Here is a 27,930-nt window from a genome sequence, read left to right as displayed (position 1 = left end):
GTCCCGTGGAATCCAATCAGTAATGGCTCTAGTCCAGCGGTTGTCTGTAAACCTCATTACGTGTCCAGCCCATCTGATTTTTGATGTCTTGGCAAATGAGACAGCGTCCCTGATTCTTGAGCGTTGACGAAGATTAGAACTCCGGATTCTATCTCTCATTTGAGTGAATCGTGATATTCCAAGCATAGCTCTTTCGATTCCTCTTTGAGAGACCCGAATAGCGTTCTCATCCTGTTTTCGTAGGGTCCAGGTCTCTGAGGCATATGTTAATGCAGGAAGAACAGTGGAATCAAAGAGATGTGCTCGTATCTGGAGGTTCTTTGTCCTTTTAGTTATTTCTTCAACGTTCTTGAAGGCATTCCAAGCCGCTCTCTTCCTCCTGCGCAACTCAGGTGCCAGGTCATTCATCATGTTGATTTCTCGACCTAGGTATATATAACTGTTGCATTCAGAGATGGTGGTTCCGTTGAGAGCGAATGGAGCGTCAGGAACAAGGCTGTTTCTCATAAACATTGTCTTCGTAAGATTCAGCTGTAGTCCGACCTTTCCACATTCACGGTCAAAGTCGTTCAGCATTTGTGCCGCTTGGCTGATGTTTGGTGTTATTAGAACAATGTCATCAGCAAAGCGGAGGTGGTGTAGTTGCCGACCATCTATCTTCACTCCCATGTTTTCCCATTCTAGTCGTCGCATGATGTTCTTGAGGATGGCACTGAAGAGTTTTGGTGAAATGGTATCAACCTGCCGAACCCCTCTCTTGATATGGATGATTACTTCTTTGTAGAATGGTGAGATCTTGGTAGTGAATCCGCAATAGAGCTCACGAAGGATCCTGATGTATTGAGTTTGTACACCCTGATTGGCTAGGGCTTCCATGACCGCTTCCATCTCAACAGAATCAAAGACCTTCTTTAAATCAATGAACGTTAGACAGAGCGGCATCTTGAACTCCCGAGAAACCTCAATGAGCTTAGTAATCATGTGGATATGGTCGATGGTACTGAATCCTTTTCAGAATCCGGCTTGTTCACATGGTTGTCCTTCATCTAGTGTTCTGCTAATCCTATTCAGGATGACTCGAGTGAACAGTTTGTAGACGACAGACAATAGGCAGATTGGGCGATAGTTGCCAATGTCGTGGATTTCTCCCTTCTTGTATAGTAGTACAGTCCTGCTGGTTTTCCATTGGGATGGAACCTTGCATTCAGACAGGTAGCGTGTGAAGAGCCGAGCCAATGTATTGATGAGTACTGATGGTAAGTTCTTCAGGTGTTCAGGTCTGATCTTGTCTGGGCCAGGTGCTCTTTGTTTCTTTACCGACGAGATGGCATGTTGGATTTAGGAAGGGAGAACATTGGGAACAACATATCCATCATGTGGTATGTGGTATGTGGGCAAGTGGACGTGGCTATTAAATGTACATACATACAAAATTCTCCAACAAATTGTTGACGAATTGTAGCTAATAGTAGATGTAAATATATCCCATGAAATAGTGGGGTTTATTTCACAAGCAGGAAGTCAGCCAATCTGATTCTGTTTACTTTCTCAGAATGAGAGAAACATTATTCTTTCCCAATTCATTTTGGACAGAGGCCTGATTCAATAAAAGATGACAGTGTGAAAAACAGAATTACTGCACATTGTTTACATAAAACCCCCAAATCTACAAATTAATTACTAAAAATAATGAGGGTATAGCATCATGACTAGAAATCCTAAGAAATAGAAATTAATCACATTTCTCTGCACTCACTGCAAATGGAAAAATACAACAAAAGAAGAAAGGCTGTGACTGTCCTACCATAGCTCCCTTAGGAACCTGGAAAAATTCAAGTGAGATGGGAGGACTTTGATGGTGACATTGTTGAAGTTTTAGGGAAAAGGCATTAAGGCTAAAACAAGTGGCTCCTTTGTGTGAATGTGCCAGTAGTATCACCTAGAGATCTCCTCTCTCTTGGTCAGAGATGTTTCCTCTCCTGTCAGACATGTCTTCTCTGTCAAAGATATCTTCTCTCAGGGGTGAGTGGTGGGGGGTGATGGGAGGGAATCTGGGGACACTGGTGCTGGGAAATGAAAACTGGTGCAGGAGGGGTGTTGGAATACTGTATGACTGAAATCTAATCATGAACAGCTTTGTAAGGGTCTATCTCAGTGATTCAGTAAAAAAGTAAAAAAAAATGTTCTTGCCTCACAAAATAAATAAATTAAATTCCAAAGTGAAAAAAATAATCTTTTTTCTCCTGCCAGTCCTCTCTCCCAGTGAGAGATGTTCCCTTTCCTCTCAGAGATGTCTCTCCCAGTGAGATGTCTTCTCTCTCCTGTAAGAGATGTCTACTCTCTGATTAGAGATATTCCCTCTCCTCTCAGAGATGTCCTCTCTTCCCAATCAGAGAGGTTCCTTTTCCTATCAGAGATTATCTCTCACAGAGATGTTCCCTGCCCTGTTAGAGATGTCTGTTCTCCTGTCATAGATGTCCCTTCTCCAGGTCAGCAATATCCCCCTTCTGTCAGAGATGCCCTCTCTCCTGGTTAGAAGTGCCCCTTCTCTTATCAGAGATGTCGTCTCTCTCTGGTCAGATGTTTTCTCTCCTGGTCTTAGATATTCTTTCTCCTGTCAGAGAAGTTCTCTCTCCTGTCAGAGATGTTCCCTCTCTTATTAGAGATGTCATCTTTCCTGATCAGAGATGTCTTCTCTCTCCTGGTCAGAGATGTCCTCTGTCCTGTCAGAGATGGCTATTCTTCTAGTCCTGAGAAATTTTTAGTATCAGCTTACCAAGGACTGGTGATTTTTATTTTATTTTATTTTTGTAGGAACTATGACTTTGTTTCTTTTTTCTTCTGATTAAAGAAAGCTGGCAGAAAGTACACCTAGTCTTGCAACTGCTAGGTGTTAGCACCTTATACACCAACCTGCCTATCCTTTCTTGTCTGTGGAACAGTCTCTATATCTAGTCCCCATCGCTGTGCCAGTGTATAGAATCTTAGCTCCTGAACTAGGTGGGATGAAAAAGGTCTGGATGTTACTTGTTGGTAGAGAAATGTAACTTCAGAATAGGAGCAGGTGTGAGAGCATCATCCCTGGTGGCAGTTCATTTTTTTTTTATACATTATGGGTCACCTGGGTCAGCTTTGTGCAAAGCAGGTGCCCTACGCATTGTACTGTTGGTCTGACCTCCCCCGCCCCCCCTCCCCCCCACATCCCTGATGGTTCTTGGAGGAGGAATTTGAAACTTGACATATAAGAAACCTGCCAAAGTCCTTACTGTTTGTCCTGTACCTGTGACACTGACTACATTGTTTCTCTTCATGAGTACTTTCAGGATTGAAGGAAAGGCAGACCTGTCGGCTACAGCTGAGAGAGAAAGAGGCAGGTTGCAGAGCCTGCCTCACTTACTGTCTCCAAAATGTTCTTTGACCAACCCCAAATTCATTGGCTTTGCCTTCACAGAAAAGATGAACCTGGGGCTTCACTGTCTTTCTTTTGCCAACTAATGAGGAGGCTGTTTAGGAGAAGGGGTTTGACTCGTTGGTCCCCTGGCCTTATAGTACCTGGGACTCTGTGTGCAGTGAGGTCCCCACTTCCTACAAGCGACCCCATCCTGAGGGAGAACTGGCATACTCCACCGGCCCTCACCCCCATCTCCTTGTGTTTGCTTTTCCCCCTTGACTGTGGTAAGCAACTTATGTCACCTAGAGGTTCCAACTAACTTCCAGTCTGTCCATAGGAAGCTGCAAACTGTACTTCCCAGCCTCTTCAGGGCAGCTGGTGGGATTTGCTCCTTTGAGAGGTCCTTGGAGTGAGTAGAAAATACCTCTGTATTTTCACAATATAACTGTAGCACTGAGCTGGCAGTTTTCTCCTGGTGTGTAGGCTCAAAGCCTATCTATTTTGTAAAGGGTCCAGGGATTTGGGTGCCTCGCCATAGGATGCCACTGAACAAAGTGAGAGCTTGGTGCTTGTGAGTCACATCATGGGTTAAAGCAGGCAAAGGTCCCACACAGTGACAGGCAATGTCAGATACTCTGTCTTAGCTAAAATTGTTACTTCTAGCCCATGAGTTGTGTCTCCCTTCCTTGAATCTTGAATCCAGGTATGAAGCTCCAAAGCATGATCTATTAAGGGAACTGGAGTGGTAGTATATTGGGTAGGGCACTTGTGTTGCACGTGACCAACCTGGGTTTGAGCTGGCATTCTATATAGTACCTGAACACTGCCAGGAGTAATTCCCGAGTGCAGAGCTAGGAGTAACCCCTGAGCCACCCCTGTGGCTCACCTCCCTCCCCCGTAGCAAAAAAGTGACCTATGAAGAAGTACTCAAATATCAAAGCATATTCACCTTGAGAAAAATCACATGGAAGTTTATGCCAAGGTAGGTAATATTTGATGATACATATTACATATTTATTAAAAATCTGCAGAGTCATTCAAAGTCTTTGTACTGGTGTATTGGAGCTATCAGTCTAACTTCTTTTGCCCTCCATTACCTGCGCGGGGGACACATTCTATGTGAAGACAGAGCCACAGGATAACTGCTCTTCTCCTTCCAGATGTGCACACAGAAGCTGTCCAGGCAGCACTCGCCAAACACAAAGAGAGGAAGATGGCTGTGCCCATGCCATCCAAGCGCAGGTCCTTGGTGGTACAGACCTCAATGGATGCCTACACACCCCCAGGTGAGTAAGACTCTCTGGCTCAGCAGTGGGTGACATGGCCACCAGAGCTCCAGTCTTGGTAGTTTTCACAGTAACAGTCCTGCTGCTCAGGTTTTGGGGTGCCAAGTCCAGAAACAGCCTGTCTGCCCAAAGCTCACTGGAAATGTGTCCTTTCATAAGATGTATTTCCAACCTTTCATCCAGGCTCAAAAGTAGGGCAGACTTTTCAAGTCTTACAACACTTGCTTCATTCTACCATAGAAAAAGTATACATAGATAGTTCTTACAGACTTCGGGATCTCCTGCTCAGACTGGTATAGAACGTTTTCTCAGCCCTTAAAACGTAGCATGTCCTAACATTGTACTGAGAAACCAGAAGATTGAAAATGTGGCAGCCCCTAAATTTGGGATCATTCAGCTTTCATATCAAGTACAGGTGGTATTTCGACTTCTGGAAGCACTCATAGGAACACATCGGGATCGTAAGTGCACCCTGTCTGTGTTTAGGGGAACAGTGTCTAGGTCTAAATCTCACTCATTCTTGATACACAGTCCCACTTTTATTACTCTTGTTCTTTATACAACTGCCTCAGCCCCTGCTGTACTCAGGCCACCTAAGTAATTCGTGTCACAATCTCCAACCCAAAGTTTGATTACTCAGAGTGCAAGTCTTGGTGAGACTTAACAGAAATTCCTCCTTGATCCTGAGATTCACATAGCTCTTGCCTCCACTTCCTGCAGACCTGAGTCCTCTGAGCGTCTCCTGGTGTGCTTTCAGCCATCACATGTGCTCACAGGAGAGGCCTGAGTCACAGAGAGGAGAGCTAGGCATTGAGGATTTGGGTGTTTGGGATTTTGCTAGTGCTGAGGGTCTTGGCGGACACACTCCAGTCAGCTGTTCCTGGGTATGACTCACACAGCCCTGGAGCTTCTGTATACTTTGTGGGACAGGGGTGAACCAGGGGTCCTGAAGTATACTAGGCAGAACTTCCCTCAAGAGGGTAGCCCTTTCTGGGCTTGTTTTGTTGTTTTATTTGCTGATAATCTAACTGCACTCTTCATTAAAAAGCTGTAATCTAGTAAGAAAGGGTGCTTTATTTGTCTCTTTCCTTATGCTGAGCCACAAAATATGATGGGCTGTTTAAAAATCAGCCCAAAATACTTAATCCTGTTTTGTTTTTGGTTATAGTTTGCCAGAATTTATCACATGCTAAAATTGTTCTTTTTATTTTGCTTGTTTTCAGCATTTGGCTATTATAAATAATGTGATAATAGTGTATGCACATAATTTCATTCACCTTTGATAGGTTTCTAATTGTGGAATTAATAAGTCTTATGATAAGTTTACGTTTTACTTTCACATGACACCAAGTTCTGGCCAAGTAGCTGCATACTTCACATTCCCACTGGCATGGTGGGAGGGCTCCGATTTTTTCTTGTTTTCACCAACACTTGCTGTGTCCTCTTTATCCATCATAGCAGTTCTACAGAGTGTGACATGGCATCTTGTGCTTTCAACTTGTATTTTTCTAATGGTGCTAAGCATACTTTTATATATCCATTAGCCATTTGTGTAAATTCACTGATGAAAGTCTGTTCAAATATTTTGCCCAGTTTTCAAAATAAATTGTCACTGGGGTATAAATTCTTTCTATAATCTGTATACAAGTCTATAATCATGTACACACTTTGCAGATTGGGGTTTGGGCTATTATTACTAAATGCTCTCTGTGGCAGACAGAGTAACCATTCCTCTGAAGAGGTATATGGCCTGATTACCAGAATCTTTATCCCTTTGCATTGGATTAGGGTCTTTGTGAATGGCATCAAATTAGGATCTGAGATGGGGTGGTGGGGTGAGGTGATGCTAGACTAAGCAATGGGCTCACTGTAATTAAAAAGGTTCTCTTTGGAGCCAGAGTGATAGTTCCGTCAGTAGGTCATTTGCACATTGCACATGACCTGGGTTCAGTCGTCAGCACCCCATGTGGTTCCCTGAGTTCATCAGGAGTGATGCCTGAGTGCAGAGCCAGGAGTAAATTCTGAGAACCACCAGGTGTGGCCCAAAAAACAAACACAAAGAAACAAAACAAAAGGTCCTCTTAAGTGGCAGAGTGACAAGGACAATGATCCAGATGTTGGAGCAATATGCTTTTAAAGGTAGACAAAGGGCCACACCTGAGGGTACAGGTGGAAGGTGCAAAGGCATGGAGGAGTAGATTCTCCTGAAGCTTCGTTGGAGGAAGATGACCCTGCTTAGAGCCACAGATTTCTGAACTACAGTCACAGGAGGTGATGGAATCCCTTGTGGGTTCAACCCTCTGAGTGTGTGGTTACTAGTTCCATTACCAGTAAAAAAAAAAAAGAGTTTCTTTTGGAACTTTTTTTTATAATGACAAAGTTTAACTTACTATTTTTTTAAAATTTTATGAACTGTGCTTTTGGAGTTTTGAAAGTTTCATGGTTTGCAGACATTCATTTAGGTCTATTTTGCATTTTGAACCAACTTTTGTTCTAATTTGAGGTATGGATCTACATTCTGTCTCCACTATGTGGATATCCAGTTATTTCAGTGAGATTTGGAAAAAATAACCTTTTTTCTCACTGAATTACCGTGGAACCTTAATCAGAAGCCAGTTGCCCATGTGTATAAGATTTTTTTTTCTGGCTCAGTTCTGTTCCTTCAGCATATACACCTGAACTTGTACAAATATCACTGTGGTGATTAATGTCACTTTTGATTAAGTTTGAAATCAGGTGGCAGAATCCTTGTTTTTGTTTCTCACAATTAATATGGCTAATATAGATCCTTTGCAATGTGTGCATAAATTGTAGAGTGGGCTTTCAACTTCAGAACCCCCAATATGATTTTACGTACTGCTTGGAGAGATGTTTTTTTCTCCTCCACTGTCTGTTTTCTTCCCTGACAGCCCCACCCCTAGGGCGGTGTATGGTTATCTTGCCTCACTCTGAACTTAGGTAAAAACGAGGCTCAGGGAAACAGGGGATGAACAATGTCTCTCTGAAGCATACCTCACTCCACTGGTTCTTAGAGGTGTCCCCCTTGGACCCTGCTCAGTATGTAGGCAAAGAGAACACTGTTTCTTCCCAGACTGTCGAGAGGGAAAAGACCTACTGTGAGTAGGTCTTATTCAAGAATGCAGTGTCAAAATAAATGTTTTGTAGCATTATTACATAAGGTTTTTAAAAATTTTTAAAATTTCGAATACCCATCCCTCCACCAGTGCCCATTTCCCACCACCACGGATCCCAGTATCCCTCCCACCCCCCCATTCCCCCCATCCCTTCCTGCCTCTGTGGCAGGGCATTCCCCTCTGTTTTCTCTCTCCTTTTGAGTGTTGTGGTTTGCAAAAGAGTTAAGCCTGATTTTCAGGGAGAAACGTTGGATGATTTACTTTCCATTGATCACTTTGTATATATAAGGAGATGTCACGCGCGGCTGCATAAGCGGCTATTTATGTAAGGTTTTATATGGAATAATTCATTCTACTGGAAAATTTAGTATCTGAAAAAATGTGCTGATTTTTTTAAGCCAGAAGTGATAGATGGGTCAGTGTGTGCATCTTGTCATAGTGTGCCATTCTGCCTGTCCCCTCTCTCCACAGACACGTCCTCTGGATCGGAAGATGAGGGTTCTGTGCAGGGCGACTCCCAAGGTACCCCCACTTCCAGCCAGGGCAGCATCAACATGGAGCATTGGATCAGCCAGGCCATCCATGGCTCCACCACCTCCACCACCTCTTCCTCCTCCACCCAGAGCGGGGGCAGCGGCCCTGCCCAGAGGCTGGCCGACGTCATGGCCCAGACGCACATCGGTGAGTGCTTCTGTGGCTGTCCTGTGTATATCCCTGTCTTGTCACTCTGTGCTGCTCTGACCTGGGATGTTGGCTGCTTTATACAGTTCCCGGAACCCTGGTTCCTGTTTTCCTCTTCCCAAATGTCTCCTGCCACTGGGATTCCTGGGTGTTTTGCTCATAAAGGGCACATGCAGCTTGTCTAGTGTTTGCGTTTCCTTCCCACATCCAAAAGATGGTACTAAGTGAGATGTTAAAGGGGCTGATGAGAACAGCGGGCTCCCAAGTGGGTTTGCCATTGTGCTGGGATCATTTTAGTGAAACCAGTGGACAGGGCTGTTACCACCACCTGTGCTTGCCTGTCTGCCCAAGGTGACTTCATCCCTTAGACCCCCCATTGTGGTGTATGCATGTTCTAGGGTGACCGTGGATCTCTCTGCCGGGAAGAGCATACAGGGAGAAAGTATTGCCTGAGTTGGGTGGAAGCATTGTTAGAGGAGTGCAGAAGACAAAACTGTGGTGGGTGAATGTGGGGGCCTGCGCTCAGGCCACTCCTGCTGGCCGTCCCAGTTAGATCTGTGCCAGCCAGGTGTGATTCCTGTGCATGGAAAAGGCTGTGTGTGAAGAGGGGATTCTCCACCCCCACCACCTTCAGGAGACACTAGCGCACAGCCTCCCACCACCCCCACTGCGTGCAGGTGAGCAGGTGGAGGGCAGAATGATAAAACCCTATTGGCAGCCACATCAGCAGCCATAGGGCCCAGGCTGGGACTTGGGCACCATACCACCAGGTTCCTGCCATGCCCACTTATACCCCCTACATCCTCTCCTCTATATCTAAGTTTTAAAAAAAAGTTTCTAAAGTTTCCTTTGTGCTTCACTCAGAACTGGTGAGCAAAAAAGGAAAACCAGAAAATTGTTGAAAAAAATTTTATAGTTAAACTGAACTATAAAATTTTTATTCCTGTGGTTTCAAGAATATTTCCCTTTAGCTGTATCCTCTTCTCTCCCTCCCTGCCAGCCTGTACTCTTGGGTCTCTTGCCAGGAAGTGAGAGACTGTTCCCCAGAAGTACAGGAATTTTGCTTTTCTGGGGCTTACTCCCTGCTTCGTGATTAGGGGTAGAGAGGATGCCTCTAAGGGGTGGTTGCTCCCTGCTCCTCCAAGTGCTACATCTGTGAGCTGTGCAGAGACTTCCATTCTCAGGACACTGGCATGTCCAGAGGGTGCTAGGACAGGAGATGATGCCTTTGTCTCATCAGGAAAGGAGCCTGTTGTGATGCCTTCCTGCCTCTGACCACTGGCCCCTGCAGTCTTGCTGTGTCCCAGAGGTCTCTTCAGGTGGTGCCACTTGGTCTGCCTACCTCCGTGAAAGGCACCAAGACATCTCCTCCCAGGACAGTGAGCTGCAGCTCCAGGCAGGGTGAGCTGAAATGCAGGCCTCTGAAGTGATAGGTGAAGAAGCATGGGTACATCTTTGTTACCTTCTGTGTTGCTTGTAGCTGAAATGTCAGGCAGCTTCTCTGTCACTGCACTTTCTGCATGAGGAGCCCGGATATCCCAGCTCTGCCTGGAGGTCCTGTCAGCACCAGAAACCAGCAGGCTTCCAAGTTGGGTTCTACCTCCTGTCCTTGGAATCCCAGACTCCACGGGAGAGGTGCAGATGGCTAGTTTTCAGCTGCTCCTGGAGCCCAAGGCTTTTACTTTGGATGCCTCAGTTTTGGTCTGTTCTCTGTCCAACCTGCTCCACCGCCTGCTGAACACAAGCCATGAGAGAGGAGGCAGGACATGGGTGCCATCATGGCACGCATGTCTTGTGGCACCTTGGATCCTCTGGACGGTTCATGGCCAGGAACAGCTGCCCAATGGGGAACACTTACTGATAGGAGTCACTGAAGATCAGGAGCAGGAGGGAGTCCCCTAGATCTCGGAACTCTTTGTCCTGGTAAAGGCGGAATTCGTCCTGGAGGCTCCTGCCCCACCCTCGCCCCAGATTCTGCAGTCCTTACATCATCTATGAGACAGAGGAGAGGTAGTGGGCCAGCAGAAAGGGGTGTTGGTCGCTCCAGCAGGCCGAGTGCTATGGCTTCCGGGTCTAGAAGGAGTCTCCCTTCATGGATCTTTAGGTTCTGGGCTATTAGCCATGGAGCCTAGGTGTCATCCTGAGAAGACTCTACCCCCTTCAAAGAGATTTTGTCTTATCATGAGGCTAATCTTGTGACTTCCAGGCCCTTCCCACACTGGCGAGCTCTTTGAGGCTTGGATCTGACAGCTGCTTACGGTGCACAGTTTTGTATGAGCATCTTGAGCTGGCAGGGTCCTTCAGCCCATCTCATGAGGCAGGCAGCCCCTGGACTCTATAAGTGCTGGTCCAGGTTACAGGTGGGTGTGGACTTGCCAGCTACCCTGCTTTCTTCTCCTATGTGGCCTTTAGCACCATGAGGGGAAGGGTGTGCGGAGATCCACATCGGAGCACAGAGTGGCTGAGCATTGCTGGTCTGTGTCCCTGGATGGATCAGAAGCATGGATCTAGCTCCAACTTCCAAGTGGAAGTCACAGAACACAGACCCCTGCTTCTCCCATCCACCAGGCAGATGTGAGTCTGAAGAGGATGGGGTGCAGTGACAGCATGTTCAGCCACCTGTGCTGTGAGGCTTGTGGGAGTCTGCTCATCCTGCTGCTTCATCCGCTGCATTCCTTGGGAATAACCTGGCTGTGCGCTTGTTAAACAAAAGAGTTGGGTCAGTGTGAATCCTGAACAGGTCATCAGGCATAGCCTAGGGGTTCCAACAGCATGAGAAGTGTCTGAACACCTGGAGATGGTCTGGACAATGTGTTCTTCCCTCTGGCACCTCTTCTTGTGACTTCACCAGTGTCTGACCTGCCCCCCCACCCCTCTTGCCCTCCTTAGACTTGAGAGCTCAGAGCTGAGGTCTGAGAAATCACCCTCATGGTTGTGTGTCCAGAGCTCAGCTGCCACATAAAGCTCCACAGGGAACACCAGTATCTCCTGGCCCTGGTGAGGGCAGGTGATTCTCTGAGGCTTCTGTCCAGGGTGTCAATAACAGGTTCTTCATGTACATCCCTATAAGTATCTGTCCTCTCTTCACAGTAGGACATGGGCCTGGTGGCCTCATTTTCTTTCATCACCTCTTTTTATGTTTTTTCCCCTGAACTACCCCCATCAGTACTCAGGGGCCACTCCCAGCTTGTTCCTTGGGGGTCGCTCCCAGTGGTGCTCAGGTGAACATGTGGTGCCAGGAATTAAATTTGACCTTGATCTGTTGTATACAAAGCATGTGCTCCAGCCTTTGTGCTATTCTCTGGGCACTGAGTTACCTTTCAAGGGCCTGTCTCCAAACAGAGTTCTGTTCCAAGGTCCTGTAGTGGGAACTTCAGCAAGGACTTCTGGGGACACAAGGAGGATGTGAGAACGAGTCTGAGTGGTTTGAGTTCAGCTTTCTGGGCTTACTGGCCACCTGAGAGATGTGTAGGCCCTGACACTGGGAGAGCAAGTGACCCTAACTTCCTCTGTCTCCTTGGTTCCCTGAATTTCGGGTGTTTAGTCAGTGTTGTTGTGGATGAGGCCTCCTGTGTCTGCCACTTCACTCCCAAGTGAACCTGTACATGAACCTACAGGACCCCTGTAGAAAAGCAACTGCCACCTGAGACTGTGATCTGGGCCTGGGGACACTGGGACAGGAGCCAAGAGCCAAGGAGCCAAGGAGGCATATGACCTGGCAAACACCATAGCTCTCTATGCATGCTTCCTCAGGGACCCTGTGTCCTGGGCTGTTTGGCCAGGACAACCTGAAAATTCACCTGCTTGCCACATCTCCCCCCACCACCTCTCCCTCCCTCTCCCTTCTCCCTCTTTTTCACCTTCTTCCTCTCTCTTCTCTCTCTCTCTCTCACACACACACACGCACACATACACACACACACTGTCTAGCTCACACTCTTACACACACTGTTACTCTTTCTGACTCTTACACACACTAACTCTCTGACTCTTACACACATACACACATACACTCTCACACACATACTCTCTCTCTCTTTCATTCACATACACTCTTTCTCTCACAACTGTGACTCTCTCACATACTCTCCTCACACACACTCTCTCTTCCCCCCTCCCCCCCACAGGTAGTCCTTTTGGCTACCTTGTGTCCTTGCTGTTCCCAGGGGGTGGCTTTAACTGCTTGCCCAGATTCTTGCAGATTTTCAGTGATAACAACTTCCTTTGGGCATGTTTTTCTGTGGATTTTTTTTTTGCCTTTTGGGTCACACCCAGTGATGCTTAGGGGTTACTTCTGGTTCTGCACTCAGGAATTACTCCTGGCAGTGCTTGGGGGATCATATGGGATGCCGGGGATTGAGCCCGGGCCGAATGCAAGGCGAACGCCCTCCCCACTGCTATCATTCCAGTCCCTTTTCTGTGTTCTTGTGCTTTTGGTTCACTCCCATTTCAAATGGCCCCACGGGGTGCTGGCATGGGCCATGCTATTTGTTTCTAGTAGCACAAGTGGCTTGTTAGTCCCTGTGCTGCAGTAGAGTGGGTCCAGCCTGCCCTGCTTCTCCAGGAAGATGGGCACCTCACAACCAACATGGAGGTTCAGACACAGGTCATTGTCAGTGCCACCCAGCTCCCACTCCTGAGCACAGATGTCATAAGAGCTGGCCATTCCTACTTGAGCCATCAAGTGATACAAGGCACTGCTCGCCCACCATACCCCACAGGCAGCCTGATAGCCTGCGGTAAGCCTTTCGTTGTCCTCATGCCTAGCAGGCAACCCAACAGCTAGTGTGTCCTGGATTCTCAGTCACTTCCAGGAAACACCCCTTGAGCCCCGCTGTGTTGACTCACCTCATCAGTGGTCCAGGAGGGTCACGCTGCTGTCCTTTCGTTTGATGGCCCTGGGAGCTGAGGATCATGGGAGTCTTCAGACCCTTGGACTCAGCCCTAGGTCTTGCCTCGACTGAGATACCACAGCAATAGCTCCTTTCTGGACAGACTCATAACACAAAGTGTTTCCTTCTTTTTGAAACAATTTGGCTGAACTGCAGTCTTGCTTTGGCTCATGTTACAGTATTTTGTCTGCCTGTTGTCTAATCCACTTGAAGCAATTTATCTGAATAGTCAGCCCCACGCCGAGACTTCATAGTAGCATCTGCTGAGAAGATGGTGCTTTCTGTAGCCTTGCTGCTTGCTTAGCATTTAGAAGGACTATGTGATAACTTCAACATATATGCTTCTTTCCAGAAAATCACTCTGCACCTCCTGACGTAACCACGTACACCTCAGAACACTCAATCCAAGTCGAAAGACCCCAGGGCTCAGCTACATCGCGGACGACACCAAAGTACGGCAACGCCGAGCTCATGGAGACCGGAGATGGTGTGTCTCACGCCGCGTGCCCCTCGTGGGCAGTCTCGTCTCCCTGCCTGCCCTTCATGCTGGGAGGGAAGGTGTCTCTCTCAGAGTCAGCCATGGGGTGACTTGTAGCAGGATCTTTGTGAGATACTGTGCACCATGATGCAAACACACCAAAATTGCAGATTTGCTGCATGTTGGAAAGAGTAACTACTCGTGGAAAAAAGTCAGTGTTGGAGGGAATTTAGTCATAGGAAGGTTTTCTTTTAAAGATTCTGGTGGTTTGTAATTACTTATATTCCATAATTGATGCAGAAGGTTATTACAGGCCTTCAGAACTGCAATAACTGTTGCTTGAAGGACAAAGTTAGTGTTAGGACTGAAAGAGAACTGTTGTCTGGGGCAGATGCTGAAGAACTCGCGCAGCCCAGTGGTGGGCGCCCCTCACTTCCCTATTCTTTGATCCAAGGTGATTGCCCCTGAGCCACAAACCTGACAATGGTGCCTACTGGTGAACTGGGGTTCCCTGTTTGAGGCCATGCTGTTCCCAATTGTCAGAGTCTTAGGGCTCATGGATACAGGACCCTGTGAGATTTTGGTCTTCCTGCCTCATGTGGGATGATCTTTGATTCAGTAGAACTATGTGATAGGGGCTATTTAGTGCAGAATCTGGCCTTCAGACTGGAGTGCTTATTTATTACCACTATTGTATACTTTTGTATTTTAAGTGCTGTAAAATGCAGTCTAAGTTCTGAAGGTACCCACTGAACATTTTGGGATAAGAGGTCACTGACAGACTTTTCTAGAAGCTAAGGTCTCTGTCTGGGTGCTGTGAGTGAGAAGGGTTCTGCCCTGGCTGGCCAAGGGATAGCCTCAGTGGCCCTTGCACTCTGCTCTGCTCTTGCACTCATCCAGTCCTGGATGCGGGTCTCTTTGAAGGGGGAAGTCATGGAAGCCAGGTGGGCTGGACTATGGGGAGTAGAGTTCTCCCAGAAAGGCCTCTATCCAGGACCCCCTGGAATCTCCCCTGCCAGCACTCTCCTAGGGGGCTTGATTGGCCCTGCTGCTGCTCCCATGTGGTGGTGGTTGTGGCCTCCATTCTTTGAGCATGTTCAGGAAGTCCCATGCTGACACTCCGTTCATGGAGGGGCTCCTGTGTTGCAGGCGTGCCGGTGAGCAGCCGGGTATCGGCCAAGATTCAGCAGCTGGTCAACACCCTGAAGCGTCCGAAGCGGCCACCCTTGCGGGAGTTTTTTGTGGACGACTTTGAAGAGTTGTTGGAAGGTAAGGGACTGACCTCTCTATCTTCTCTTGAATGACTCTCCCAGCCCTCAAACTCTGGTATGGTATCTTTCTACCAAACCACTCATTCCTGAGGACGGGTCCCATTGTTGACAAGAGGATATGGGTTCCAGGAACTCAAACAGGTGGCCCTGAGCACTGGTGGTACCATCCTCATCAATTCTGGGTCTCTCTACCAGTCAGACCTTGAACAGGTCGCAGAAGTGCCCATGAATGATGCAAGGTGTGAGTGTCCACAGTTTCCTAGGAAACCTGTGCTGAGGAGTGAGGAAGCAGAAGACCTGGCTGCTTTCAGAGCCCTTGCACACTTGGAACCTTTTCTCACACGCCACTCAGAGGCTGCCTCTTCTCCTGCAGTTCATGTCACCAGGGAGACACTGCAGATGGAGGCTGTTTTTCCTGATTGGAGAGGTTCCCACTCCCCAAACAGGAGAGTACAAGTCCTGATCCCACCCATCTGCAGAGTCTGGTGGAGGATACTCTGCTCCTAGCACTTCTGTTTGATCCTGATTACATATAGTGGTCAAAGCAAAAGAAAATTTGTATAAGCCTTGAGGGCAAACCATCACTTCACAAGATCTGAGCTCTTTGGCTACAGAATTACTAGTCTGTGTTAATGATTGATTCAGTATAGCAGCCTTCCAGTCTCCCCCAGCCTGACACTGCCTTGGAACTGTCACCTCCGTAAGGCAGCCTGTGGGCGTCATGGCCTGGTCTGTAAATCTGGTGAGTGTGTGATGTCTGCTGATGAACTTGGATATTAAGGACAAGAACCCTGACTTCTTAACAAGGATGAGAGTGCAGTTGTGCCACTTTGTGTGCATTTTTCTCAAAACCCTTTTGTGTTTTTTGTTCACATGTGCTTAGTTCAACAGCCAGATCCAAATCAGCCCAAGCCCGAAGGAGCCCAGATGTTGGCGATGCGTGGAGAGCAGCTGGGAGTTGTGACCAACTGGCCTCCATCCTTGGAAGCTGCCCTGCAGCGATGGGGGACCATCTCACCCAAGGCCCCGTGCTTGACCACGATGGACACAAACGGGAAACCTCTGTATATCCTCACTTACGGTAATCCTGGGTCTCTCCTGTAGATACTCATGGGACTTGCTCAGGCTACTCTGTCCATTCAGGGGTCTCAGCTGGGGTATGCACATAATGGCCATCTTCAAGTGTTTTGTTTTTGTAGCATTTTAAATTTAGTTTTTACATCTAAAATTGGGGAAAGGGACTGTGTTAGAGGAAAACATTAGAATGACTCCAGACTTTGTTATGTTATTGTCCTATTTTGTCAGTAACACAGCCTCTAAAAGCAGCTCTTCAGCCTGATAGAACCTGTTGGTTCAGGGATTGGTTGGCCTCTAGAGTCCATTCCATTTCAGACATTTTTTGTCACCTGCTGATCCTGAGGAGTTAGGTTTAGTGCTGGATTGAAGTCAGGGGGTTGAAACCTGCAAGTTCTCTGAAGCTAGAGCAAAGTCCAGGCACATGATGTCATATATGAAAACGGGCGTCCTAGGGTGAGGGCGAGATGCAAGGAGCCATGTACACACCCAGACAGGAACTTGCATCATCCCTTTTCACAGCAGCAGCACCCCTCTCACCGGCACCCCCACATTCTCCACTAGTGATAGCTTTGCAGGTGGTACTGTTTAGGGTCCAAGTCAGACTTGCTGGTTTCTGTTTCCCGTCTTCATTCCCAGGACATAGAGTGATCTGGAGACTTAGAACCAGAAGAGCTTGGGCAGAGGGATCCTGAAAGGGTCTCTCGAATGCTACAGCCATGTGCAAGAGGGGTTCCTGGCTCTCAGAGGCTGTCTATGACACCAGCTCACACTTTTCTTCATTCTCTTTCTTATGGAGCCTGTGTTCAGGGGCTCTCCTCCTCTGTTCTTGCAGCATTTTATTTTTCTGTTCTTGACTGAGGTCCTGTCAGCCTGCCAGTCAGTTCCTGGTACCCTTGGTGTCTGGCCACATACCCAGGCAGGTGGAGGTGGCATGGGGTCTCTGCTGCATTAGCGTGTGCACCCTGACCAGTCACTTAACCTTTATCCTTTGTGTTTAACAGGCAAACTGTGGACGAGAAGCATGAAGGTTGCTTACAACATTCTGCATAAACTTGGTACAAAGCAGGAGCCTATGGTGCGGCCTGGAGACAGGGTGAGAAATGGCAGCTTGCAGCTGGGGGGACCAGGGCCATGAGTTGTGCCCTCTCTGCTCCTTGATTCAGAGCTCAGGGATGCAGATGCCTGTCGTTCTTTCCAAGCTTTACTAAACAAATGTGCCCTCGAATGTTAAGTCAGTTGTGGGCTTCAAACTTTTCTCTTTGTGGGACCATGACACAGTAGCATTAATTAGAGCAAGGTATCCTGTGTCAGAAAAATCGCTGACACAGCCAGGCATGAGAACATGGGACTAGAGAGACCCCCCCCCCCCCCCCCCAGGTAGATCCACTTGATTGTGGTCAATAAGTTTCAGTCCAGAGAGGATAGTATACTTGACATGGGGCAGGAAGTCTGGCTGTACCAGGACCAAGTCATACCCACTCCCACCTATAGGAGCTAACCAGAATGCTTCATCGGCCTAAGCGCAAAAGACACAAACTTAAAGCTGTTTTTATGGCTTGATGGGGGCTTGGGCTATACCCGGTAGTGTTCAAGGGTTACTCCTATACTGAGGGGTCACTCCTGGTGGTGCTTGGGGAACCATATGCAGTGCTAGAAATTGACTTAGCATTGGCTGTATGCAAGGCAAGTGTGTTAGCCTGCATGTTATCTCCCCAGCCAAAAATAAAACTATAAGACTTCTAGGATAACAGGAGGGAACTTTACTACAGCGGACTTGATTGTGATTTCTTGGGTTTAATACACAAGTACAGGAAACCAAATATTGATAAATTGGATTTACTCAAAACTAAGAGATTTTAAACACTATTAGGAGTGAAAAGAAGAATCACAAAATGGGAGAATATATGCAAGTTTATATCTGATGAGAGGTAAGTATCCAGGGGCCAAAGTGAGTGCACTGCAAGTAGGGTGCTTGCGTCCTATCCCCACATGCCATATGGTTCTCCAGCACCACCAGTAGTGATCCCTTAGCACAGAGCCAGTACTAAACTCTGAGCTTCACTAGATATGGCCACAAAACAGAGAGAGAGAGAGAGAGAGAGAGAGAGAGAGAGAGGAAGGCAAAGGGAGGGAGGGAGGAAGGGAGGGAGGGAGGGAGGGAGAGGGGTGGGGGGAAGGCAGAAGGGAGAGAGAGAGAGAGAGAGAGAGAGAGAGAGAGAGAGAGAGAGAGAGAGAGCGCGATTCCCCAGATAACAGGACAAATGATCAATAGCACATAAAGAGTTGGTGCTTGCTCACACCACAGACCCCAGAGAAATACCACTGCATACCTTTTGGGATGTCAGATAGCTGTTGTGTGGACAGATCTGAGTCCTTGTGTGCCCTGAGAAATGAGGAGTAGTGTGTCCATGTGGAACTCAGTCTCTGAGTCCTTCAAACATGACCCTGGAGAGAGAGCCCAGTATGCTGCCAAAGGTTCCCTGAGCTCTACAAGGTGTGGCCCCTAAGCACAGAAACAAGAGGAAGCCCTGAGCCAGCTGTGTGAGGCCCAAAGTCCAACCATGAAGTTCACAGCTGTAAAAGCCTTTGAAAAAGTCACAGCAAAATGGAAAAGTAACAGCTGCAATGGGCTTAGACACAGGAGGTATTCACAAATAGTTATTCAATTATAAATAAAATGAAGTCAATAATAAAAAGGTAGAAGTGCTAAATTTGCATTAATGTTAATTGTCACAGTAAAAGTTTAAGAATATATTAAATGTCTGCATCAAATATAAGATAATTTTATCAGATATAATCTAGTTATTCAGCTTTTAGGGGAAATGTTAACACTAGTATCAGTAAGCCAGGGAGTGGAAAACAGTTCACAGGGGATGCCATTTTTATTCTGTGGACATGGTGCTGCCCTAGCTCCCTGGACACAGCCTGCACACCGGGGCTTGTTCGAGTGTCACTCCTGCTGATCTATTCTTGCCTTCAACATTTCTAGATTGGTCTTCGTGGGGACTCAGAGCAGCAGAACTAAGGTCAGACGGGGGTAGTCACACAGGCCTGTGCTTAACCCATGTCACATCCTGGTCAGTCAGTCCACGGGGGTCAGTTCTAGTCCTAGTTGTGGAGCATTCTTGGCCCAGTGCAGCCAGCATCAGCAGTGCCCAGCAGGGTCAGCTGAGCAGTGGACACAGTTTCAGGGCTGTCCTGTGGTCCATCTGTCTGGGGTAGGTGGCCTCACTTTCCCTCTCTGTGCAGGTGGCGTTGGTGTTCCCCAACAACGACCCTGCTGCATCCATGGTTGCCTTCTACGGCTGCCTGCTGGCTGAAGTTGTCCCCGTGCCCATCGAGGTGCCCCTCACGAGAAAGGTAAAGGGCCCCTGCAAGGGCCTGTTCTGGGGAATGGGTGGCCCATAGACCTGTGTTCAGAAGCTCTTCATGTCAGAGTGCAGACCCCACTTCTGAGGTCCCTGTGCTGTCCTTCTCTGGGTGGTCACTCTGGACTCGAGGGTCCTGCGTTGTCAGAAAAAGGTCTCAGGACCCAGCTGCTAGTGAACAGGTGCTAGACTGACTTGCTTTGATTTCAGTGTTGCCCTTGACCTCCCCACCTGCCTTCCTGTTCCATAGTGTGAACACTAAGCCTGGGGGTGGGTAGAGCTGTCTCAGCACAGATCAAGACAGACCAGGGTATAGTGACATAGGATGTTGGGCATGGACTGATGTCACTGTGAGGGGATTTATTCCTTGGATCTCTGCTCTGGGCCCGGCTTGCTTGCATCCAGCGTAGTGGGTGGACGTCCTGCTCAGGGTGAATTCAGAGGCCAGGTTCTACTTCTTTGGAGGGCTGCTATTTCAGGAAAGGCCTCAGGTCTGCTTAGGATTGGGAAGGAGGGAGTGTGGCTTCCCGACCAGATGGAGGGCAGTGGTGCCCATCAATCCCGGCACCGCCCTGTGAGGTGCACTCAAGGCGGGCCCTGGCAAGGGAGGGATGAGACCGGAGCCCGTAATTCCTGGGAAGCCCCTGCCCAGTGCATACTGGTGGTGTAAAGGCTTCTTCTTGTCTCATCTGCTGAGCCTCGGGGAAGTCTGGGAGGGCACGTCCAGGGGCTCCCTAGCAGATCCCTGAAGCTGTAGTGATGTCCGACGTCCTGTTCAGTTGGACGTGCCTGGACTCAGAAAGTTCGGTCACCTTCACTTGGGTCCCAGTGCCCGGCTCTGTCCGAGTGTCATCAGAGTGACCTATCACACTGCAGAGGGTCACTGCTGGGGCTCTGGTTCATCTTCCTCACCAGAGTGTGTGTCTGTTTTCAGTCTGTGACTGGCCAGTGTGGTTGGCAGAGGGGAGGTGCATGTGAAGGGCCCCATGTGCATCCTTTATGGTAGGAAAGTCAGGCCTCCCTGGAGAGGGGTGCCCTGCTGATGAAGTCTGCTGCCTCGGTGGCACACTGATGTTCCGGAACCTTTTGAGTTGGTAGTATAGTAGTACAGTTTTAGCAAGAACTAGCTCCTAATGGGGTGTTCTGTCCTTTCCCATCCCTGTGACCCTGAGGAGCTGCTGTCTGGTGGAGATAGCAGGACCAGTTGGCACCTTTGTCCTAGGGTTGGACTGTATGCCGCATCAGTTCCAGCTGTTCTCTTGAGTGTCAGCAGCAGACATTCTACCCTTACTTAGTGATATGTTGTGAAAACTCTATGGTGTCACCCTATGTTTTCCAGTTCATGAGGGGGTGGAAAGGGGAACCCTTCTCCCTGGGCCCAGTGAGCCACCTGGGTGGGGTGGACAGGGTGAGGGGCTCACTGTTTTAGATCCTGCGGTGCTGCCCTGTTCAGGGGCGGCTCTATATCCCAGCCAGGGCCTGTTCACAAATAAATGTGTAGCCTTTGGGAAATGTGTGCCCTGCCCAGAACTGCCATCTTCAGGATAGAGGGGGGAGCAGTAGGGGGACTGGCCTCTTCCCTCTGATGCCCCCAGGACAGAGGGTAGCAGGCTTCTTCCCTCTGGGCACTGGTGGCCTTGACATGGTCAGCTTCTTGGAGGCAGTGGGGTGGGAAGTCAGACCTGGAATGCAGGCATGCTTCGCATGCCCTGTGCTTCCCCAGTGGCACAGCTTATCATAGAGCCAGAAGCAAACACATGTGCCTGGAGTTTGGCAGGACCATTTGGTTCAAGGGCACTCTCACCTTCATGGGGCTACCAGCAGTGGGGACAGCCTGGGTCTGCAACCCCTCGAGCTGCTGATGACTCAGGCATGGTATTTCCTTAGAACCTGAGGGCAAGGCCAGTCTTGGCAAGTGACCCTTCTCTTGTGTCCTCCCTTGCAGGATGCAGGAAGTCAGCAGATTGGATTCCTGCTTGGGAGCTGTGGCGTGACTGTGGCCTTGACTAGCGATGCTTGCCACAAGGGACTTCCTAAAAGCCCGACAGGCGAGATCCCACAGTTCAAAGGTGCGTCCTTGGAAGCCAGTTCTCCCAGGGAGGGACCTGCCCCATCACTTCGTTGCCATGGTGTGTCCCTCTGGGCCACCGCAACTCTGTGCTCAGCGCCTGTGGTCCTGGACTCCATGGAAACTTCTGCCAGATGGGGGGATCATAAAGCACGAAATTGGGTCTCTTCACAGCCCTGCTTCCTAAGAGACTTGCCTTTGTTTCTCAGGTTGGCCTAAGCTATTGTGGTTTGTCACCGAGTCAAAGCATCTCTCCAAACCTCCTCGGGATTGGTTCCCGCACATTAAGGATGCGAACAATGACACCGCATACATCGAGGTAGGTTCCCTCTGGATGCACTCGGGAGACAGGTTCCGGACTGCTGGTCCCAGTGCTCCACTCTGGCTTCAAGGTTCACAGGACTGAGCTGACTGACAGCTGTGATCGTTGTGTGCTGATGTCTCGTTTCAGTACAAGACCTGCAAGGATGGAAGCGTGTTAGGGGTGACCGTGACGAGGATCGCGCTGCTGACCCACTGCCAGGCTCTCACACAGGCGTGTGGCTATACAGAAGGTGCGAGTGTGTGTGGAGGGGTATCCTCGGGGTTTTGCTGTAAAGACCTCAGGGTGGGGCTGAAACTGCACCCACATAGCTTAGCTCTGGAAGCTGGACCCAGTGGGCCAGAGTGACTTGGCGCTTATCCCCATCCCAGGATGGCTGACAGCACTTCCTCACAGTTCTCATATGACTTTGCTGTGAGCATACAGACACCCAGCTGTTAGACTCTGCCTTGGATAAAGTCTCCAGCATGAGATGGAGACATGTATCCAGTGCTTGTCCGTGTCTGCACGTGAGAGGTTTTTTTTTTGGTGTGGGGGGTGGGTGGCAGGACTTTACAAAGTTCCGTGCTTCAATCATCCCTCTGGTTCAGCCGTAGCTCTGATGGGCTTGCTGTTCCCAGGAAGTGGTCAGCTCTGCCAGAGAATGGTGATGAAGGAGGGCTGTCACAGCAGAGAACAAGGGTTCATGTGGTCACACTCTGTGCCCAGAACACCCAGAACACGGTCGGTGTCTCTTGTGATCATGCAAGATTAGTGTGTCTGCATATGCTCACATTCTGGATTTTACTTGTCTTGATTGGAGGTGTCCTTGAGACAAGAGATAACTCGGTCTTCAGGCATTTTTTTTTTATCCCCAAAGCCATGTACCGAGGGGACTCTGTTTTCATAACATTTCTTCCTGAACACTTCCAGACCTTACTGTGTGCAAATGTGTGTTCCCCCCACCCAGCACCACCATTATGCTCATGCTCTCTTGCGAAGGAAGTTCACTAGATGCTCCCACCAGTAGCCAAGGCTTCCCACCCCCCGTTCTTCTGTTGACATACCCACTCATCTCTCCATTGTTATATATTCATCTGTCTATCCTTATGTCCATATCTTCTTTTGTCTGTTCATCTATCCACATGTGTCTCTGTCCATCTATTATGTGTGTGTCCACATGTGTCCTTTCATCATCCATTTACCTTTCCATCCTTCCATCTACAACCAGATATTTCTGAACCAGCATGCCTCAGAGACTCTTAATGAGAGGCTGCACTTTCCTGAGGTCTCAGGATTTGATCCCTGACTCTCTCCCAGAGACCCCCAAGAATAATAACTTCTCTTTATGAGGCAATGGAAGCTGGGTACCAAATGGTACTTTCACCCCAACTGAACAGAGATCCTTTCCATCAGCTTCAGGGTCACCATACAGCAAGAAGCCTGACAGATATATATGCCTAAAAGCTGGCATGACATGAAGAGTACTATGCTAAGTGAAATGAGTCAGAAAGACAGGGACAGATATAGAATGACGGCACTCATTTGTGGAATATATCACTGTATCACTGTATCACTGTCATCCCGTTGTTCATCAATTTACTCGAGCGGGCACCAGTAATGTTTCCATTCATCTCAGCCCTGAGATTGTAGTAGCCTCTCCTTACTCATCTTTCCCAACGCTGATGTATTGGAGGCTCTTTCAGGGTCAGGGGAATGAGACCCATTATTGTTACTGGTTTGGGCATATCAAATATGTCACTGGTAGCTTGCCAGGCTCTGTCGTGCAGGCAGGATATAAAATAACATAATATGAGACTAACACCCAAAGACAGTAGAGACCAGGGCCAGGAAGATTGCTTCACAGTCGGAAGCCTGTCTCATGAACTTGTCTCATGAACTGGGGGGTGGGGGGAAGGCAGCTGGTATAGAGAAGGGATCACTGACTCAATGATGGTTGGAGGAATCATTTAGGATGGGAGATGTGTGCTGAAAGTAGATAAAGGACCAAACATGATGGCTTCTCAGTATCTGTATTGCAAACCATAATGCCCAAAAGTAGAGAAAGAGGCAAGTTGTCTGTCATAGATGCAGGGGCGTGGGGTGGGATGGCGGGGGGGAATCTGGGGACATTGGTGATGGAAAATGTATACCGATGGAGGGATGGGTGTTTGATCACTGTATGATTGAAACTCAAACATGAAAGCTTTGTAACTGTATCTCATGGTGATTTAATTAAAAAAAAAAGGCGGGGGGAGTATACCGAAAAATACAATAAGAGCTGCCATAGTAGAGATATGGGGAGACAGAGATGCTGGAGCGGAGATTCCCTTGGGGAACCATTCCTAGTGACTGAGGCTTCCCCCTAAGAAAGGGAAGCCTTCCTGAGCACCAGAGTTGGGGTAACCCAAATAGGAGACGAGGCACAAATTCTGCCCTTCCAGATCCCTTGCTTCTCATCACACTGTCCCTAGCCCAAGGCTCACAGTGGCAGAAATTGCTCCCTCCAGACCCTGACCTGCCCTGATCCTGGGAGAAGTTGTGGATGGGAGTGAGGAAAGGAAGAATATGGAAGAAATGTATTGCCAGGGAGGAAGACTTTCCTCGGGCCCTTCAGCAGAAAGTGGTGGCATTGAAATGTTCGTGTGGAAACACTTCCAGGGTCTTGAAATGGGCTTGGGGTCTGTGGAGCTTCTGCCAATGTCAGGGGAGAGAGCAGTCCCATCCCGTGTTGCGCCCTGCTTCCCCCACGTGAACACGTAGCTTCTTCACAGTTGCATCTGTCTCGGAAGTTAGAATCTATTTATCTTTCTGATCTGTGCAGCTGAGACCATCGTGAATGTACTGGACTTCAAGAAGGATGTGGGACTGTGGCATGGCATCCTGACGGTGAGTGGGGTGGAGTATGGGACCAGCACAGTCCCCCGGAGAGCCCTCACTGCCTGATCTCTGGGGCTCAGTGCCTGAGTCAGGCGTGGAGGGTAGGGGGCTCATGCAGCAGTGACTACATCCTGCTTTGGGATGGGGACACCTCTAGGTGCAGAATTGGGCTATGACACTTTTACTGTTTTTTACCTGAGTAAGTGTTGATGAATATTCAGGAACTCAGTTTTCCTCATGCTACCCAGGAAAAGCACCTCCCGGATTCTTCTTGATAAGTAGGGTGTTTGTTCTAGAGAAATTGAGGCCAGTAACAAGCGATGCTTATGGCTGCTTAGAGAGGCCACTGCTCCTTTGAAGGCACAGGCAGTGAGTCTGGGGTGAGAGGCAGTATTGGCACACATGCCCTGGCTTTCCTATCTGGTGCTGTGAGGCCACTGTGACCAGAGTGAAGGACATGCAAGCAGAGCTTCCTGCTTCTCCTCAGGTGGGCCGCAGGTGGCCTGGCTTTCCCTTCTCCACCTTCTTAAATTTCTTAGGCTGGAAACTTCTGTCCTTTTTGAAATGAGAAACTCAAGTGCTTTTTACCTGAATGATGGAAATGGGATTTGTTGGGTTTTTTAAGGAGTCAGAATCATCAGAACAGGGATGGTCTAGGTAGCACAGAGCCAAATTTGGGGCTCTAGCCAGAACTCCTACTCCCCATGGCGTCTCTGGCGGTTGTGGGCCATTCCTGTCATCCAGATGTGCCAGATGGTAAGATGCAGAAGCATGGGTGCAGGGGGCTCCGGTAACCACTCTCCGGCCCGCGGAGGTGGCCCGAGGATTGATCCGATGGTGCAAGGAGGGACCAACCGAATGAACACGAGACACAAGAGACAGAGTACAGTTTAGAAACAGAAAAAGGGACAGGCTTTATTGAGGGATACAGGCTGTTTATATAGGGTCCGGGCAGCTCAGTCAGAGCAGAGCAATATAACCATATATGGTAAGGTCAGCAACAAGAGCTTTACCTAACATTCAAGGTAGACATTTGTACATCAAAGGGTCTTGTGGCAGTAGGTGCATCCTGAGCTTTACATTTGTATATCAAAGTGTCTTAGGGAGTAGATGCATCCTGGAGATTACTATAGATAAGGCCAGATAAGCTGTCAGCCTGATGTTGCTTGCTATAGATCAGGTATCCGCTGAGATCAGGAAGTCCTGGGAGACTGTCACCAATGTCTGTCCCAAGCAGTTCCTAACATGGGAACCACGACCAGGGTCTATGAGAGGGCTCTTGGCTTCCCACACATGGGGGTCACAAAGGTGCTGGGGAACAGGGCCAGGACCCCCGGGTCCCAGATGGTCATGTGCCCCTAACACTTGAGTCAGTCCTAACCTCTGCCCACTGTGGGTGGGGTCCTGGGTGAGAGGCACCTGCTCACTGAGCCTTGGCCCGCTCACTAGCTTGCTGCTTGCTGTCCTCTCTGCTGCCTGTGCACGCCCCACTGGCATGTTGATTGTGCTCTAGGTAGCTACTGCCCGGCAGCCATAACTATCTTTTTATAAGGCAGGTCTCCGCTGCTGGCCACATGATCTTCGGCTGTCATACGAGCACCTTCTCCCCAGTGTGGGCCAGGGATCCAGACCCAGCTTCACCTGTATAGTTCTGTGGGGGTTCTCCTGGACTCAACTTGCCCAGCCCCTGTCCAGGCTCCTCTACTCTAAAGAGCAGAGCAGCTACCAGGGGAGACCCAGTAGTGGGGGAGCTGCTGCCTCTTAGCTGGACTGAATGATCCCAGCACCTGGCAGGCACAGGGACCTGCCTGTGGGGGATAAGTCCTCCCACAGACACATAAGACCACTCATTTATTTGTTTGTTTGGTCATCTGCTGAATAGGGTAAAAGACCAAATGGGACACCGGTGACACAACTTTTTAGTCCCATTGTCTACATGATGAGTCTTTGGAAGTAAAAATCAGTACAATGTTCTAAGAACTAAATTTTGAGACTATGAAAGGCTACTAAGGAAATTATTTTGGAGAGGGCCCGGAGTGATAGTGTAGTAGCTTGGCATTTGCCTTGCATGCATTGGACATGGGTCTGATCCCTGCGTGGCATCCCCTATGGTCTTCTGAGCACTGCCTAGAGTAATTTCTGAGGGCAGAGCCAGGAGAATCGCTAAGCATAGCCAAGTGTAGCCCAAAATTTAATTAAAAAAAAGATTTTGGAGAGTCAGAGAGCTACTGCAGAGCCCTAGAAGCCGGAGTACCACTGGGTGTGACCGTGGGATCCCTAAGTCCTCTCCAGATCCTCAGACCTTCCCATTCTCCCAGTTGACTGAGAACTGCGGGAGGAACCTGAACGCTGCTTGGGAGTTCCAGAGGAGGGGAGGGGAAAGAACTTGTTTTCCTGTGAAGATCTCTAAGAGAAGAATTTGGGGTTCTGCTCTTTTACTGGGTCTGCCAGGTAGAACTGAGAGGACAGGGCAACCGAGAAATTCCCTTCACATGTTCTTTGGGGCTCATCCCCAGAAACCCGATGCAGCAAGGAGGCCTTGGGAATGTCCCGTCCCGTTCCCCCCACCCCCTCCCATTGACAGAGAGTCTGGGTTTCTGACAGAGGGCACTCACCCACCCCACGCTGTCTTCGGTTCTAGAGCGTCATGAACATGATGCATGTCATCAGCATCCCCTACTCACTGATGAAGGTGAACCCGCTGTCCTGGATCCAGAAGGTCTGCCAGTACAAAGGTGCGTCCTGGGGCCTACACTCAGCCCTCTTGATCAAAACTTTATGGTGCTGACTTCCTGCCCTTCTCCTTCAGCGAAGGTGGCGTGTGTAAAATCCAGGGACATGCACTGGGCACTAGTGGCGCACAGGGACCAGAGGGATATCAACCTCTCCTCTCTACGGATGCTGATCGTGGCTGATGGCGCGAACCCCTGTGAGTGCTGCCCCTGGGCAGTGGTTCCCTCTCTAGCTGCATTTTCTGCACTCGATCCTGCTCTCCACCTTAGTTAGAAGGTGGCAGTTTCACACACATTACTCCGAAGGCATGTGGGAGTGAAGCCCAGAATCAGCTTTTATGAGGATTAAGTGAAGTTTTTTCTCCATACAA

General features: G+C 48.8%; 1 protein-coding gene across 2 annotated transcripts in view; it reads left to right on the top strand.

Moving 5' to 3' along the window:
- The window catches only part of DIP2C (disco interacting protein 2 homolog C), a 197,628-nt gene that overhangs the window by 114,738 nt on the left and 54,960 nt on the right, over positions 1-27,930 (top strand). For both annotated transcript variants that reach the window (XM_056114520.1, XM_056114519.1), the window contains 13 exons: positions 4,552-4,677; positions 8,283-8,492; positions 13,737-13,871; positions 15,012-15,131; positions 16,017-16,214; positions 17,212-17,303; positions 19,460-19,570; positions 21,524-21,647; positions 21,856-21,965; positions 22,098-22,200; positions 24,772-24,836; positions 27,469-27,562; positions 27,637-27,756. In XM_056114520.1, coding sequence (XP_055970495.1) covers positions 4,552-4,677; positions 8,283-8,492; positions 13,737-13,871; positions 15,012-15,131; positions 16,017-16,214; positions 17,212-17,303; positions 19,460-19,570; positions 21,524-21,647; positions 21,856-21,965; positions 22,098-22,200; positions 24,772-24,836; positions 27,469-27,562; positions 27,637-27,756 — 1,608 coding nt within the window. The remainder of the gene's footprint in view (positions 1-4,551; positions 4,678-8,282; positions 8,493-13,736; positions 13,872-15,011; positions 15,132-16,016; positions 16,215-17,211; positions 17,304-19,459; positions 19,571-21,523; positions 21,648-21,855; positions 21,966-22,097; positions 22,201-24,771; positions 24,837-27,468; positions 27,563-27,636; positions 27,757-27,930) is intronic.

This window comes from Sorex fumeus, unplaced genomic scaffold (genome assembly GCF_029834395.1).
Source record: "Sorex fumeus unplaced genomic scaffold, SorFum_2.1 ptg000026l, whole genome shotgun sequence".
Taxonomy (NCBI): Eukaryota; Metazoa; Chordata; class Mammalia; order Eulipotyphla; family Soricidae; genus Sorex; species Sorex fumeus.
The sequence above is the reverse complement of the archived record's forward strand: the minus strand, read 5'-3'. Positions and strand labels throughout refer to the sequence as shown.